Raw genomic sequence first — 16,862 nt, 5'->3', positions numbered from 1 at the left:
TCTTTCACACAATAAACTGAAGGCCTGGGTTCTTGCTGGCTAGTGTCTGAAGGCCTCAACGGTACTCAGTAAGTTGTTCAAGTCAACAAAGAAAGTTCCCCTTTCTCTGGAAGAAAAAGAAGGCACTAAGAGTTGACATGTTATAACTCCAGTGACATCTATTATACTTGCCATATTGTATAGGTTAGAAGCAAATTAGATATCCCTCCCACATTTGAGAATGTGGAATACACAAAGGCATGGGCAAATAGAAGGAGATAATTAGGTGTCTTCTTTGTGTCCCTCTAGTACTGAGGAAGATAGGTCCTTACTTTCCTGGCAACATGAGCTTATCAGAGAAGGTATGTTATTTCTTTACAGCCTTTCCCTCCTAACAGTAACAGAGAGAATCTTTCTTTAGAGTTTTCTCGTCCTAAAAAGGAAGTTCCCTCTAGCAAGAGAAAGACATTCTCCTAGCAACCTGAGAATGCCACAATGTCTCTATCCTGAACACTGCAATAGCCATTATCACTGGATAGTTTAAACTGTACCATTTTGTTTCCTTTAATATTTTGTGTATTGTACCCATGAGTCAAAAATAATTTACTATCCTAGTATTTACTTTGGTGGTGGAACTTCCTTTATAGCATTGCTAAAAATACTGAGGAGAAATGAAATCTTCTAAAATATGTTGTCAGTCGTTTTTACCTGATAAATATACCACCCTCATAAACATTATTCAGAACATGTATACAGTGTTCTGAAAAACTCCTAAAGTTCTCTCAGCCCTTTCCTAACAATTGCCATCACCCAGTACTATTTATTTTCCATAGTACACAAATAAACAGGCACTTGCCATGAACAACTTGCCATGTTTACGCCTTATTCCCCACCAATTTTCTATATACAGAAAGGACATGCCAGTGGGCAGCCAAAGGTTTTACTATCAAAAAGAGCTGGAAAGTGTCCCAAAACCTGCATTTGGTTACATGCTATAAATGGTTACTTAGCTTTTTCCTTTTACATTTCTCCATTCACTAACGCAGAGACTTGAAGAAAACTAGGAGGGGGGAGATGAGGCAGCAAACTATATCTTCCCTGTGATCACAACCCACAGGCACAGAGAAGAGACATACATTAACTACATAAAGACCAATTTCCTTGATGATTTACTTTTCATAACCTAAGAAAAGGGGTCATCAACTAAAAAAAACTGTAAAGAATTGATGTGTAAAGAGAAAGAAAGTTTTTTTTAAAGTAAGAGAGAAAGGGAAAACAAAAAGTCAAACAACAAAAAAGTAATGAACATAATTTGAGAAAAAGCATGAATCTTAAATTCTAGAGAGGATTCCTGAAATCCTGAGGATTGTGTTTAATGTTCCTGAGTATACTTTTCTGAGGATTTTCAGATGTGGAGACCTAATATTCAAATATTTCCAAAGTTAGATCTGACAAACACTTCAAGTGCCAACTTCTGGGATTTGAATAAATTGTTTTTGAGTTTATCATTTTTATTTATTCCTATCATTTTTATACAGAGAGTAAGAAGAAGGTAAGGAAATGAAAATGACTTGTTTTTCCTCCTTAGATGCAAAATAGAATCGATTAGTCCTTGCAGATTTTATTGAAGTACTCACATTTTTCACTTTCTTTGTCCACTAGTTAACTAGCTCAAAAGTGATAGTGTTTTACATTAATAAACATTAAAGATGTGGACATTACAAAGATAAAAAGAAAAATTGAAAGATGTTTCATAGTGTGGATAAAGTATATTACACAAATTGCTTCTAGAGCGTATTGAGCCTAAGCCCTAAGCTCTTCCCAAAGTTTCCTTCTGGTGGCCGTTATGCAGTCTGCCTGGATGAAAATCTGAAGGCAAGCGGAGACAGATAAGCCTCACCGGTCTCAAGGCTGTACACTGTGCGCCCACACTTGTGGTTCCTATTGGTGCAGCAAAGGCAAACCCTGCATTAAATCTGGCCCTCATGCCTTGGCTGGAAGAGGCCAAGGAGAAAGCTGCTTAAACAGTGACATCAGATTTCTGTTAACTAATATTTGAATTTTTATGAAATTTTCTTAATTTTAAAATAATCATTTTGATCTTGAAAAACGTTGGTGCATAAGTCTTAAATTGACTGTCACAGTATTCAGAAGACCTAAAAATTTTATATTTACAACGACTTCCCCACATACTATCTATTAATATCTTTAAATATTTGCAAGATCAATAAATCTTGGCAGCAGTAACATCAAATTTGAATTTTAGCACGGCTTCTGCTTCATCACATGGAAGGAAATACGTTTACTTCCCGACCACGGGAAGGGAGGGAAATACTCTCTTGGGAGAAAGAAAGTATTTTATTAGTAAGCCTTACAAGATATGTACCTCAAAAGGAAAAATAATAAGGAAAGACGGTAAGTATGGAAAAGAAGAACAGACGCTCCAGAAGAACGACTTCCAGGAAGTCACGGACCTGTGAGTAAGTCCACACACCGTGATGAAGGAGCCCCTCTATCATGCACGTTCATAATCGGATGGGATCGAGATTAAGTCCCACCTTCCTCTAGGTTGGGAAAGGCTTTTTTTCCCCTCTTGCCATCCTCCCTGCGTAGGAGCGAAGGTGTTTCAGGTAGGCGGCCTAGCGCCCCCAAAATGAAACTTAGGGGCAGAACAGGGCGCCTTTCCGGGCAGCGGTGCTCGGCTGCCAGGGCGCAGTTTTCCCGGCTCCGCTTAGGTTTTGTGGGCGGGATAATCGCTGCGGGCAGCCAGATCCTGTATGGCGGGGTCTGCCTCCATGGCTTAGGAAATTCCGCCCCAGAACCAGCCGGGGTCCCCGCGCGGGCCCTGACCTGACCTTCACTGAGCGCCACGCACGTTCCCCACCAGCCTGCTGGAGGTGAGCAGCGCCCTGCAGACTCGCTCCCTCGAAGGCTGGGCTGCGGGTTGCAGGCGCAGGCTTTGCTCCAGCCCAGTGTGAGGGCGGGGCAGGAGCGGGGAAGGGCAGGAGCGGGAGGGGCCAGGGCTCTGCGCCGCCGGAGGGGTGGGGGTGGGGGGGGGGAGCGGCGTGGGGCGTGGAAAGCGCGGCTTTCCCCGTCACTGGCCGTCGTGCCGTCACCAAACGCTGCGCATGCGCCCAGGACGTCTCCAACGCCACAGGCTGCCGGGGCCCACCCGCGTATCTAGGGGGCGCTGCTGTACCCGCGGGCGTGGCCTGGGGAGAGCGTGTGCGGGGTCTTTCCCTGCACCGGCCCGGGCCACATGGCGAGTGAAGCGGGTCCTGGCGAAGGCCCGGCTCCCCAGGCACGCTCAGAACACCTCGTTGGCCTGGCAAGCGGCCCTCTGGTAGGAGAGTCGCTGGGGCCTGCCGGCGAGCGGTCCCCACAGAGCTGCAGGGCAGGGCCGGAGGCACAGGCCCCAGCTGGAGGGAAGGAGTCGGGGGAGGCCCCGGTATGTGGGGAGGTAGCCTTCCAGGCAACCGAGATCCGGGGAAAGAAAGACGAGGCAGAGGTGGGGAAGGATGTGGTAGTGGAGAATATACTGGAGGTGGCGGTTATAGTAGTAGAGGAGGAGCGAGAGGAGAAACTAGCGGAGAGGCGGAAGCAAAACAGGCAGGCACGGCCAGAACGTGGACCCACCAGTACCCGACCCTCCTTGGAGCAGCTGTTAGCCCTTCAGTTAGATCTGGAGCCAGTGAATGCCGAAGCCAGCAGGGCCTTCTTTCGGCTGAAGCGTACCCTGTGGCAGAGGCGCAAAAAACACATGGACAACAGAAAAGCCGTCATCCAGGGTATTCCTGGTTTCTGGGTCAAAGCCGTATCCTTCCTATTGCTCACACGTGGTGGCCTCCATGGGATTCACCTAGGGAAATGGTGGTTAGAGAGGGCACTGCCAGTTGGCGAGGGGTTACTCACAGCTGGGGTGGGTACAGTTGGGAACCAACGGGCCCAGGGATGAGACAACGGCCTTTCTTGAACCACACTCACGCAAATCCTAGGCAAAAGGTGCCTGAAACCTTTGGGCTTATGCGTAATGTGGGGAAACTTCGTGGGTGTTTACGTATGTGTGGAGATCTGTATGCAGCATTAAAAACAGCATAAAGAAACTTTCACACACAGCAGGTACGTGTAGCACACTTTTTCGTGGAAAATAACCGACCGGATGTTGTACAAACTCCCATCCTGTCATGTATGTGCTGTGTTGTCACTGCCACTATTTCCTTGCCAAACACCACATTTTCCAAACAGTGATTTCCTTTGCGCTACAGCTGCTGTCCCTTGCTTGGCACCATCTTCACTGCATGCGCTGTTCCTCCAAATATATATGCCATCTCCTTGTACTGTGTGATGCCAGCAGAGCTCCAAACAGAGCCATGTAGCTCATGTTAAACCAGAGGACATTTTTCAGGCCATAGCCTTATGTGAACATCTCCTCTTCCTCACTGAGAGCCCAGAGAACACACATCCAGACCCAAGAAGTATCAGGGCAGAAGAGACAGGAGGGCACATAGGAAAGAGAGGGATCAAGAGCTCCTTAGAAACAAACAGTCCATATGTAAGTACAGACAGCCACAGAAAACCGAGAGGACCGTAGAGCCTAAGCAACCACTGGTGAAGGATGGCGATTGAGAAAGAGCTCTACAATGGCAGATTATCTGGTAGATGTCCTGCCTTATGTTGGTTGTTTACCAGATATGCTTTGCCTGCTTTTAACCGTTTCATTCCTAGCTTTGAAGGCTCCTTGACTCAATGCAGATTCTGAACCATCCCCAGATATCAGCCATGATCACTGACCAAGATGAAGACATGCTTAACTACATGACCAATCTGGAGGTGAGGCAGGGAAGACTGAGGTGCTAGAGCTGGGTGGGGGCCGGCAAGGGGAAATAATTCATCCATGGAAACAGGCAGGGGTCTTCTAGGAAGAGATTGTACATGTCTACTCCATGTCGTCATGGCAGGTGGAGAACAGCCAAGCCAAGAACCACTGCAAGATCACATTTTTCTTTAGGAGAAACCCGTATTTCCAGAAAGAAGTAATCATTAAGGAGTATGACATTAACATCACTGGTAAGAGATGGCTTTCCAGGTGGATCATGGCAGATGGTAGGGGTGGGCCTTAAACCGAAAGGATCCAGTCCCTGGATGACATTTTCCTCTTTCTACAGGATATAGGGCCTCTCATTCCACTCCAGTCCAGTGGTTCCGGGATTATGGACGCCAGGCCTCCCGTCACAGGCATCACAATGATAACCTTAACTTCTTCAACTGGTTCTCCGACCACAACTTTGCAGTGTATAACAGAATTGCTGAGGTGGGGCAACTCTGGGAATCATCAGAAGTGGCCTTTGTTGACCTGCCCCTATCTGCTTGGGGAATGAGCTTCTTACCCTGGCTAACCCTACCTGTTTCCTCTATCAGATCATCAATGAGGACCTGTGGCCCAATCCCCTGCAGTACTACCCAAGGGAGGAAGGGACCAGCACAGAGAATGGAGAGGATAATGGGCAGGGGGCACTGAAATGCAGTGGTCACTTGCTGGGAAATTCATTTCTGTGGTGGAGGAACTGAGGTTAAGAGTAAGACTTTATGCACCCCAGGTCAGGCAGGGAGTCATTGTGAGACAGGAACATTGAAGAACTGTTTCAAAACAGGTTCTGGATGGGGAAGTTTAAGCCTAATAAAGGCGCATGACCAGCCCAGGCCACTCAAATGGATGGAAGGCTAAATCATTAGCTCCATTTCCCTGAAACATCATTCCATGGGCTTCATTTCCACAGTCAAACTCCTACATTAAGGTTTGGCTCACCCTAAGGCTTTATAACCACCTTCTCCAAAAATGACTACGCATCTCTTTGGAATTACTCACTAGAGTGTTCCATCACTTTTCTATTCATATAATCAGTCTTTTAATTGTCATGTCTGCCTCCTGACCCCTCCCACAGCAATACAGATAATATAGGCAGTGCAGGGATTATATGGAAACATTTTTTGAACTCATGGGGGAGAAAGTTTAATAAATCACAAATGATGAAGGATGTCTCCAGTACAGGACCTGTAGGAATTAACTTAATACTGCCCAGAAAAACTACAGCCTTTAATGTGTTTATATGTTGAGAGAGAGAGAGATATCTACATATCTCTCTCTCTATATATATATATATATATATATATATTTATCTGTATACTTTTCTATGTATTCATGTTTCAGGGCTCTTGGAGCTTTTAGTATGGAAATGATAGAGCATCAAAGTTTATGTAAATTATCACAAGGCATAAAAAGCTACTTCAGAAACATGAAATGTCAAGATGCTTCTCCTGGGCCAGAGAGAAATGAAGCACTGGGTAATAAAAGAGGGAGACACTGGAGTGATAATTGTTAGAAATAAACACAAACAAGTATATCTGTCTTTGTGTGTAGTTATATGATTATTGGAGTAGATGCAATAGATAGAACTCCTTATTTGGGGCTACTTAATCTTCCCCAGGAAATTCCTAGTTTGGAGAGAAGGGTCCAGGGAAAAGGACTGAGCCTGGATAGTATGTATTATGTTTTTGGGTTTCTAAATGAGGGCACAGTTTTTTCTACTAGTAGATGCACTGAGAAGGACAAGGAGTAGAGACTAGTTGCTAGAGGTTGCTTTTTTTAATTAGGAAAGTTCTGGGTTTACAGTGAAATCATGCATAAAATATAGAACTCCCATATACCACCCTAATAACACCTTACATCAGTGTGGAATGCTTATTACAACTGGTGAGAGCACAATTTAATAATCATAATATTAACTATATTCCATGGTTTAACTTGGTGTTTATTGTTTGTATAGCATAGTTCTACAGATTTAAAAGTTTATTCTGTTACCAAACATACAATCTAATATTTCCATTTTAAAAATCATTATAAACTTTAGAGAAGTTTTAACTCACAGAAAAGTTACATCAAAAGTATAGGGGATACATGTAATATCAGTTTTTAAAAACTGCATTTTGACTTGGATTAAAAGGGGGAAATGGAAAAGACAGGTGAGTTTATACAGCTAAGAGTTTCCAAAAAAGAGTCAGGAGGTCATCAAGGGGTGATGCTTATGCATGCCTCAGCAGGGTACCGGAGACAGCCAAGGTAGATGGAAACCCAGGTGCTGGTTCTCCTGAGGGATGCAGTGACCCACAAGTTCTATGGTCAGAGCAGATGGCTCTGGTGTCCAGGGCCATGTCCATTGGCCCTACTTTGGATTTGTGTTCCTGAGTGTGATAGAGTTGGACTCAGATATAACCTTTCTACACATGCCTCTTCTGTCATTTTTACCCAACCTGTGGTTGGCGTTTCAGTTGGCGTACACTCAGGAGACCTGGATCTCTGAACTGTCCATGTGATGGCCAGGCCCTGGGTCTCAGCAGACTTGTAGCTCCTACTCTCTGGTTTTTTGGACTTACCCTGACCAGCTGAAAGGGAGATGAAAAGGGTCAACCACCACACCAGGGAGCCAAGAATGCTTGAAGAACTGCTTCAAGCAGGAGAATTGCATCCATCATCCATGTGGAATCTAAACCTCCTCTTGATGAAGAGGGGGACTGCACATTTCCATCCCAGGTCCACAAGATGGAGGAGTAGAGTAGAGGTTAGAGTGGATTTAACTGGTGTTCTGGTGGAACAATTGTGATTAGTAAGGGAAGAAATTGTAGTAGTGATGTGGAGAGGGTGGCCATGGTGGCTGCCGACGCTTGGGAGAGGGAAGAAGAGATCTGGTGTGGGGGCATTTTCAGGATTTGTCGTTGTCCTATGTGGTGTTACAGGGATGGATGCTGGACGTTGTGTGTCCTGTCGTGGCCCACTGGGTGGACTCGGGGAGAGTGGGCTACAGTGTGGACCACTGTGCACGTGCTGCAGCGGTTCCTCAGAATGTATTCGCTGGGTGCAGTGGATGTGCCACAATGATGGAAGAGTTTGTTAATGGGGGAGGGGTGGCTTGGCCGGGGTGGGGGGTATATGGGAACCTCATATTTTTTTAATGTAACATTTAAAAGAAAATAAAATTATTTTAAAAATTAAGTTAATTTTTTAAAAAAAGTATAGGGGATTCTTATATTACCTATACCCACCCTCATACACATTTTCCCATTACTAATACCATTCATTAATGATGGATATTTGTTAGACTTGATGAACCAAATAGAAGCACTGCTACTAATCAAGGTTTATATTGTGACTTTTGCACTTTACACCATATAGGGTTTGGCAAACATATAATGCCATGTGTCTGTCATTGCAGTAACATACAGGATAATTCCAATGCCGTGCTTATCATTCCTTCTCCCTCTAAAACTCTGGTAGTCACTGTCTTTTTATCAATGCTAAAAGTTCCACATGAAAATAACTACATTTGTTACCATGTGAAAATAACTACAATAACAATACGTCTACCTAAGTCAATGATTAACTGTTTTGCATGTAACTATAGATTCTCCCTGCTTGGGGGATGGACTGGCCCACCATCATGATTTTGTTAGTTGTCTGGACAAGTCTGAAGAGCTGGAGAGTAAGTGTTGGCCACTACTCTCCTGGGATTGAGGGCTCAATTGTCATATGAACAGTTTGCAGATTTACATCTCTAAGGCATATATTTGATGGTTGTGAAAATTATAGATGGAAATAAAAGGGAGAGGAGAATCACACATAGGGAATTCCTGTATAGGGCCAGCTGAACGGGTGTGCATTTCATGCAGCCGTGTGCTTTGCCTATAGTGGAGAGATGTCCGTAGGGCTTTTATTTGAAGTTTTGTTTAGTGTGGTAATTAGTGAATTCCCCCAGAGAATCTGCACTCATTATCTAATTTTTTTCATAAATTAAACATTTTTTCTTTTAAACCTAACTCTCCATTGTTGTTTCCCAGCCTTCTACTTTCCATCTCTGAATTTTTTCAGATTCTTCCTAATGGGTAATCAACAGTATTCATCTTTTTGTGTGTTGTTTAATTCGGTACAAAGTTCTGAAGATTCATTTGTGTCATGGCTTAAGAACTTTATTCCTTTTTATGACTGAATAATATTTTATTATTTGCCTATTCCATTCATCTGACACTTGAGTTTTCCACCGTGACATAATGTCTGGGATGAGCTCTCTGCTCATTTTGAAGTCTTTTGGGCATAAAAAAATATTTAATGCTCCCTCATTTTGGTCATGGTCTATTTCCACAACCATATTTGGTTGTTGGGTGTTTGGTCAAAAACTCTCAGTGCCAATAAGGCTCATCCCTGGGAGTCATAACATTTCCCTTTTAGTAGCATTCAAATATTTCTCTATATGTACTTGGGTGTTAATAACATTCACAGGTTTGTGCTACCATCATCACCATCCATTAGCAAAATGTTCCATCCTTCCAAATAGGATGAAAGATATCTTAAATTTTAGTTCATCACTGAAGAAAACATTCACCAAAGAATTTCTGAATGTAAGAACCCTTTGCAATGATTACCAGCCACCCTGTCAGGACCACTCTTCAAAGTTAGAGTTCTGGGACTTGATGTGAAATGTATTCACAGGAGCTTTGGGAAAAGGAAACTTGCATGTGGAAGGTTCAGATTTTCCTGGGTTTCTGAATCTGGTGAGTACAGGAAAATCAGAACTGCAAGAAGGAAACATTTCTCAGAATTAAAAGTGCAGGTGATTGCATTCCTTTCTTTGAATTTCATTTTTAGTGCAACATGGATATAGTCGGAGGCAATGAGAGCTAAATGTTCATGCTGGTGATAAACAAGTGTCAGACTACCCATGTACACTCCTTCCATGATGACCCTAAATGTAATCACTTTGTTTTTAGCCCTCTTCTAACAACCTTGAATCTTTTGTCCAAAATCATATGTGATATGATAGATGACTCTATCACATATGGCTTTGCATTTTCCCACAAACCTTCAATTCTTTCCCCTTCTAGTCACAGTAGCCTTTCACTTTATAGTTGTTCCACAGCAAGCCTTGAGAAATAACTCTTTGTGAGCTCATGACTGACAGGTTAAATATGTATGCTTAGACTTCTCTCCCAGAAACTAAGAATAACCTGATCTTTGAACTGCTTGACACTTTTGTATCAGTTGACCTCATATGTAATGACTGTAAAGATGTGACATCAGCCCTACTGACAAACATTGAAAATGCTCATTTTGTGTAATTATTCTTAAAGTGTAACTTCTGCCCTGTTGAGAAATATTGTCAGTGTCCAGTCCTCGATTATCTGTCCAGAGCACTACATTTTAAAATCATGCTTTCCATACATATGCCCTCCCTATCTGAACATAAACGTAGTATAAAAGCACTCTCTTGCTTTGTGGCAAGAGTGCCATGTTGTCCACCCAAAGTGCCATGCTGTCCACCCCCCCACCACAAAGGATTTAGGCCACGACCATATATTATCCTAGAAGATATATCTAGGACCATTGAGGGTGAGGCCCCTTGTAACCCCTTATTTACTGCTCTTCATCAGCCAGGCTGGACTTCTCCAAGTCCTTCCTTCGTCTGATGTATCCTAACTTTGAGGAAATCTTTCATTTTACATGGCTCCCTACTATACTTAGAAAATGACAGACACAAAAGTGTCACAAAATGAGCAACACATCAGCTCTATCAAGGATGAAGATTGGATAGTGTTCAGGAATCCTCCCCCCTTCTTTCCAATACGCATTAGCCATCACTTCATTTGTGGATTTGAAACTCTATGGCAGTTTTTCTCCTTCATGAGGAAAGGCAGCTAAGGCTTTAGAGATGAAGTTTTGTCCTGGTCTGACTGCTGATGACACAATCACCCCATAACTGGATTGAAGCAGACCTTCCCACCTCCACGAGTGAAACTTGAAGGGAATCCTTGCAGCTCCTGCATGCCAGTTCCTAGGACTTCTGGGCATTGGCAAAGGGAACTATATTCCAGTAATCCTTCAGCTGGGTATAAAGCTTTTTTGGTCTGGCCAAGGATTTAAGAAAAGGAGAGGTTGGGCCTGGATCCTCTGACTGCTTAAAATCTCCTGCCAGCTATTTGATGCATGGCTAGATCTGCCCTGGTAGTAAGTGAGGGGAATACTGCCTGGATCCAGGTAAGGAATCTCTCCAGTTTGGATTGTTTCCTTGAGGGCCATTGGCTGTTGAGAGCTTATTGATTCCTTCCTGGATCACAAAATTTAGACTTGGGTGGAATCCAGCTTCCTATGCAGCACTTTATCATTAGCCCCAAAGTTTTATCTTTGTCAATGGAAGTACCTACTTATTCTTTTTGTAAAATCTGCACCCCATGGTCCTCTGAAATCACAGGTCACTGTTCTGTTTTGAGTATTAGGTCTCAATCTCTGAGTCATTTCCCCTCATGACAGGATATTTTGTTATTCTCCTTTTAAAGTCCCTGTGATCAGTTCTACTTGTATTTCTCTCTTTACAAGTGTGAGTTTTTAATCTCCTTTCCTGGTAATATGCATAGCTTTTTCTCTGACGTCTTTCATTGTTGCCTATCTAGATTTGTACGCTGTTATTTCCATAACTGTCTCTGTCTACATGGTTAAGTTCAAGCTATCTCTGTCTGACCATTACTGTTTTGTGACCCTTTCTGTGTCTTCAGCGGACCAATTTTGCTTTTTTTTCTGGAACTATTTCTTTTCTCTCCTTTTACCGAGATATTTTCATGGGATTTTTTATTCAACACTCTGGAAGCTAGAAGAAATACTTTAGGGTGGGCATGGCTACTAAAGACAGAATTTCAAACTGATTAATAGCAGAGTACTTCCTGGAAATCATTGAGATAACCAATTTCTCCCCTGCCCTCTTAGGATATGAGAAAAGAGAGTGGCTTTCAGAAGAATGAATAAATGTTTTTGTTGTTATTCAGGGAAAGAATTTGAAGGCTGTATCTAATAGCAAGGTTCCCCCGAGGGGCCACTTTTATAGTGGACCATAAGTAGGTTCTTTTCTCTCTCTCTCTCTCTCTCTCTCTCCTTTGATTTTATTTTAAATATTAAATTCAAAAAATATAAGAGGTCCCCACATATGCCCCGCCTGCCTCACCCCACTCCTCCCAAATCCACAACCTCTTACATCATCATGGGACATTCATTGCACTTGTTAATACATTTTGGAGCACTGCTGCACCAAATGGATAATGGTTTACATTGCACGTTCTTAAGTGTTTTGTAATACCCAAAGCAGAAATAAAGCAATTCGTTGGAATTGCTCCCTGAAGTTTGACTTATTCCTTTAATAAATAACTATCCTCAATTTCCTTATGATTCTCTGTGACATCCTGTGCAAATAACAGAGGAAAGAGAAAGTGAATAAGGATATACAGAGAAAGGGCAATGAAAGAGGGCATAGGACCTCACCTGAAGCATCAGGTAGCATCAAATGAACACACGGTCTTTTTAATGAAGAATAATATTGTTTAGTTTTTCTGTTTTTTTTCCCTCAAATTCTACTCAATTTATTCATTGTTTAAAAAAATATTACATTCAAAAAAGATGAAGTCCCCATTCACCCCCACTGCCCCCACCCCACCACTCCCCCCACAGTAACACTCTCCCCCATCATCATGACACATCCATTGCATCTGGTGAGAACATCTCTGGCCATCGCTGCACCTCATGGCCTGTGCTCCACACAATAGCCCACACTCTCCCACGTTCCATCAAGTGGGCCATGGAAGGACATACAATGTCCGGCAATTGTCCCTGGGGCACCACCCAGGGCAACTCCAAGTCCCGAAAATGCTTCCACATCTCATCTCTTCCTCCCATTCCCCGCACCCAGCAAGCCACCATGGCCACTTTTCCCACACCAATGCCACATTTTCTCGATTATTAACCACAGTAGTTCATGAATAGGATATCATTAAGTCCACTCTAATCCTTACTGTATTCCTCCTTCCTGTGGACCTTGGCTTGGTTGACTCGATTCCACAACTATGTCAAGAGGGGGTTTAGATTCCACATGGATATTGGATACAATCCTCCTGCTTTCAATTGTAGGCACTCTAGGCTCCATGGTGTGGTGGCTGACATTCTTCAACTCCATGTTAGCTGAGTGGAGTAAGTCCAATAAATCAGAGTGTAGGAGCTGAAGTCTGTTGAGGCTCAGGGCCTGGCTATCATATTTTCAGTCCAGAGATTCAAAACCCCTACATATATCTTAAGCCCCAGCACCAACTACAATTCCAGTAAGGTAGCATGAAAGGCTTATGAAAAGACATCCCCTCTGAGTCCAGCTCCATCATGCAGAAATACCAGCTCCTAAGAAGGGCCATCTGACATGGCAGTGAACCCCATCTGCCATGACCATAGAACCTGTGGGTCTCTTTAGTCCTCAAAAGGACCAATACCTGGGGTTGTATCTACTTTATCTGTCTCTGAGACTCTGCTCAGGTGTGCATAAGGGCAATCCTTCTGACAACCTCCAGACTCTTTTTTAGAGACTCATAGCCATATGAACTCACTTGTCCTTTCCATTTCCCCCTTACTTTGGGTCAAACAGCATTTTAAACTCCTGTTATTATATGTAGACAGGGATATTCTGTTGATCCACGTTGGACCTTTAATTCAAGGTCATTTTCTAGTTACGTCGTCAGGTGGTACTTGGTAGTGATCCCTTGGTGCCAGGGAGGCTCATCCCCGGGTGTCATGTCCCACGCTGGGGGGAAGGCATTGCATTTACATGCTGAGTTTGGCTTTGAGACTGGCCACATTTGAGTAACACGGAGGCTGTCAGGAGGGAACTCTTAGGCACAGTGTTGCTCTAGGCCTTGTTCTTATTTCAGGTGTATAGGCTCACAAGCATAGTCATTAGTATCAGGGGCTCACTGTTGGAACCTCATTCCTTCCTGGTCCTTACCGTTGCACCTGGGGGACTGCTGCTGCTCCCCTAGGGACCATGACAGAGCCCCCCCCCCACAGCCAGTAACCCAGTACCCCCCAGCTGTTTGAATATATCCAAACATTTCCATGCACCCTGGACACATGCCCTGTATAATTCCCTGTCAACCATATATCGCCTGTCAACAACATCCCATACCAGTATTCCTCCACTGCCATTGTTGACCCATTCTGTGATAAAAAAAACTTCCTGAAAAGTGAAGCCCAATATAATGTCAGGTTTCCTTACTAGTAAAATGGAATATAGCGATGAGTTTAAAGGTTAGAAATAGAATACATATTGATTTGGAAAAATCCTACATCCTATCTTTTTCTTTTCTTTTTTCCTAATTATTGAGCTTCTCTTGAAAGAACCCTGGATCACAGTAATTCATACATACAATATACAGTACTCCCACCATAAAACCTTTTCCCTTCCACAGCGATAATCTTTTAACTTATTCATATCATGTTTACTGAAACTAATGTACAGACTCCAAGACAATAGCTTTCAAACAAGGTGACGTGTGCTTACATTGTGGTCCACACTTTAGGCTATACATTTTTCGAAATTTTTAAGTTATCCTATGTTTTACATTATGGTTTACATTATTAGTCTGTCGTCCCCTATATGTTTTTGGTGTAATATTACATATTTTATATCCATCTTTGTGTACTCTCGTGAAACTCCTCTCTTGCCCCTACATTTACCTGTGGTTCCATCCATTCAACATCCATTTTCCCCTCCCCTTGGGGCCCACAGCCACAGCCAATCTCCATTTCCCGAGGAGCCACATCCAGAGATACTTGCTACAGTGTTAAGGGCCTGACTTGCTCAACTGCCCTAATGCCCTGGGATCCACCTTTTCTCTCAAGAGATACAGTTCCCTTTATTTGATGGCATTAGTCCTCCCCAGGATGTGGGCCCACCCCCACTCGCACTGCTTGGGTCTCTACCCAATGGTACAATGCACCCTGGCAAAATGAGCACTCGGGCACTCCCAGGAGTCCGTCTCGCGTCAGACCATCCCCTCCGAGCATCCTAAACAGGTAACCCTCCTAATTATATTTTTATACAGTTTTCAGCATTTTACTCTCAATGAACACCTGACACTCTCCTATGTTCATATGTTGCCCCTCCCTCCCCCCAATTTTTTGGGCAGTATTACCCATCTGCCCATCCCCAGCCCCCCTCAAACCCACAAAGCCCCACCCAAAGGCAACCGCTTGCCCCCATTTTATCTCTTCTTTGTGCTCATACTTACCGCCGGCTCATCATAGATTCCACCTCTGCAGACATCAGCTCACATTCTTCCTCCACCCCCCGATTTTCTGTAAGCCAATCTTCCAGTCTGTAGCTCTGAGGCAGCTTACTTATTTCATATCATTGAGGTCATGTAGTATTTGTCCTTCAATGCCTGGGTTGCTTCACTCAACATAAGGTTCTCAAGATTCATCCATGTTATCACGTGTATTTGTAGTGTATTTGTTCTTACAGCCGAGTAATATTCCACTGTATGTATATACCACATTTTATTGATCCACTCATCTGTTAATGGGCATTTGGGTTGAGTCCAACTTTTGGCGATAGTGAACAATGCTACTATGAACATTGGTGTGCATATATCCGTTTGTTTCCCTGCCTTCAGTTCTGCTGGGTATATACCCAGCAGTGGTATTGCTGGATCATATGGCAAATCTATGGTTAGTTTTTTGAGAAACTGCCAAACTGTCCTCCAAAATGGTTGGATCCTTCTGCATTCCCACCAGCAGTGGATGAAAGTTCCTATTTCTTCACATCCTCTCCAGCATTTGTATTCTTCTGTTTTTTTTTCATAGCTGCCAATCTTATGTGAGTAAGATGTTATCTCATTGTAGTTTTGATTTGCATTTCCCTGATAGCTAGAGACTTGGAGCATTTTTTCATGTCCTTTTTAGCCATTTGTATTTCTTCTTTGGAGAAGTGTCTGTTTAAATCTTTTTCCATTTTTTAAATGGGTTGTTTATCTTACCTGTGCTTTCCAGTTAAAAAACAGCTAGGCTCTAGTACTAAAAATATAAGTTTTCTTACACTGGTATATTCCAACATGAAAACATTACAGAAGACACTCCTTTTAACAAGATGCTGTAAGCATTATATTTATCTTTAATTAATTATGAAAGTAAAAAATAAACACAAGGAACATAAGTAACTTGCAGTTCTACCCATTTCACTCATCCCATGTGAGCTCTTCATTGACCATTCTTTCAGGTTTGTATGAATTATATGTACATAAAAAACTTCTCAAGAACCACAGCTTGAGGAAAGGTGGCATGAGCTGACCAGGGATCTGAACAGACCCCTAAAGAGGCTGAGAACCCTCAGGGCTTGGGCAACTGCCAGTCAGGACTTAAGTTTCCCCCTAAGAGGGAAACTGGCCTTGAATACCTACCCTACCTGCCTGCGAGGGACCCCAGAGTGCCGTTGTCCTTATTATGGATTGAATCAGGCCTGCCCATAAAGTCATGTTTTTATCCTAACCTCCGCTCTTACAAATGTGAACTAATTTCTAAGAATGCCAAAGATCATACTAATGAATGTGAGTCCAACTTTAATCAGGGGGGCCTTAATCTAATATGACTGGAGACCTTATAAGAAGAAAATTAGGCACATTCAGACACAGGAGATAGGAGGCAGATGGCCAAGAGATGGAGGCAGAGGTTCAGTTATGGCAAGCTGCCACGACCTTCAGAGAAAGTACAGTGCAGCCTAAACCATGATTTTGGACTTCTAATCTCAAACTGTGAGACAATCAATTCCTCTGTTTGAGTTAGCTGGTTACCAGTATTGATTAAAGCAGCCCTGGAAAACTAAGACACCCTAATTCACCCTTTTGCCAGAGACCTGAATTGGTGGCATTTAGGTTCACTCCACCCTGTTCACCATTCTCATTAATAAGTAGGAGAGGCTTTTGTTGACTGTAAATGGATTATGAGTGCAAACTTCACTTCAGGAGGGTTGAGGTGTTGA

The 16,862-nt window shown here is 43.2% G+C and overlaps 1 protein-coding gene across 1 annotated transcript; it reads left to right on the top strand.

Moving 5' to 3' along the window:
* Window positions 1-3,185: 3,185 nt before the first annotated feature.
* Window positions 3,186-5,798, top strand: LOC139438373 (testis-specific Y-encoded protein 2-like). The gene is made up of 4 exons (XM_071213440.1): window positions 3,186-3,793; window positions 4,732-4,809; window positions 4,938-5,046; window positions 5,145-5,798. Exons 1-4 carry the CDS (start codon window positions 3,239-3,241, stop codon window positions 5,495-5,497), a joined length of 1,095 nt encoding a protein of 364 aa, XP_071069541.1. The 5' UTR covers window positions 3,186-3,238; the 3' UTR covers window positions 5,498-5,798.
* Window positions 5,799-16,862: the final 11,064 nt, after the last annotated feature.

Source organism: Dasypus novemcinctus, chromosome Y (genome assembly GCF_030445035.2).
Source record: "Dasypus novemcinctus isolate mDasNov1 chromosome Y, mDasNov1.1.hap2, whole genome shotgun sequence".
NCBI classification, from domain to species: domain Eukaryota; kingdom Metazoa; phylum Chordata; class Mammalia; order Cingulata; family Dasypodidae; genus Dasypus; species Dasypus novemcinctus.
Note: the sequence above shows the minus strand (reverse complement) of the source record. Positions and strands in the feature narration are given on the sequence as shown.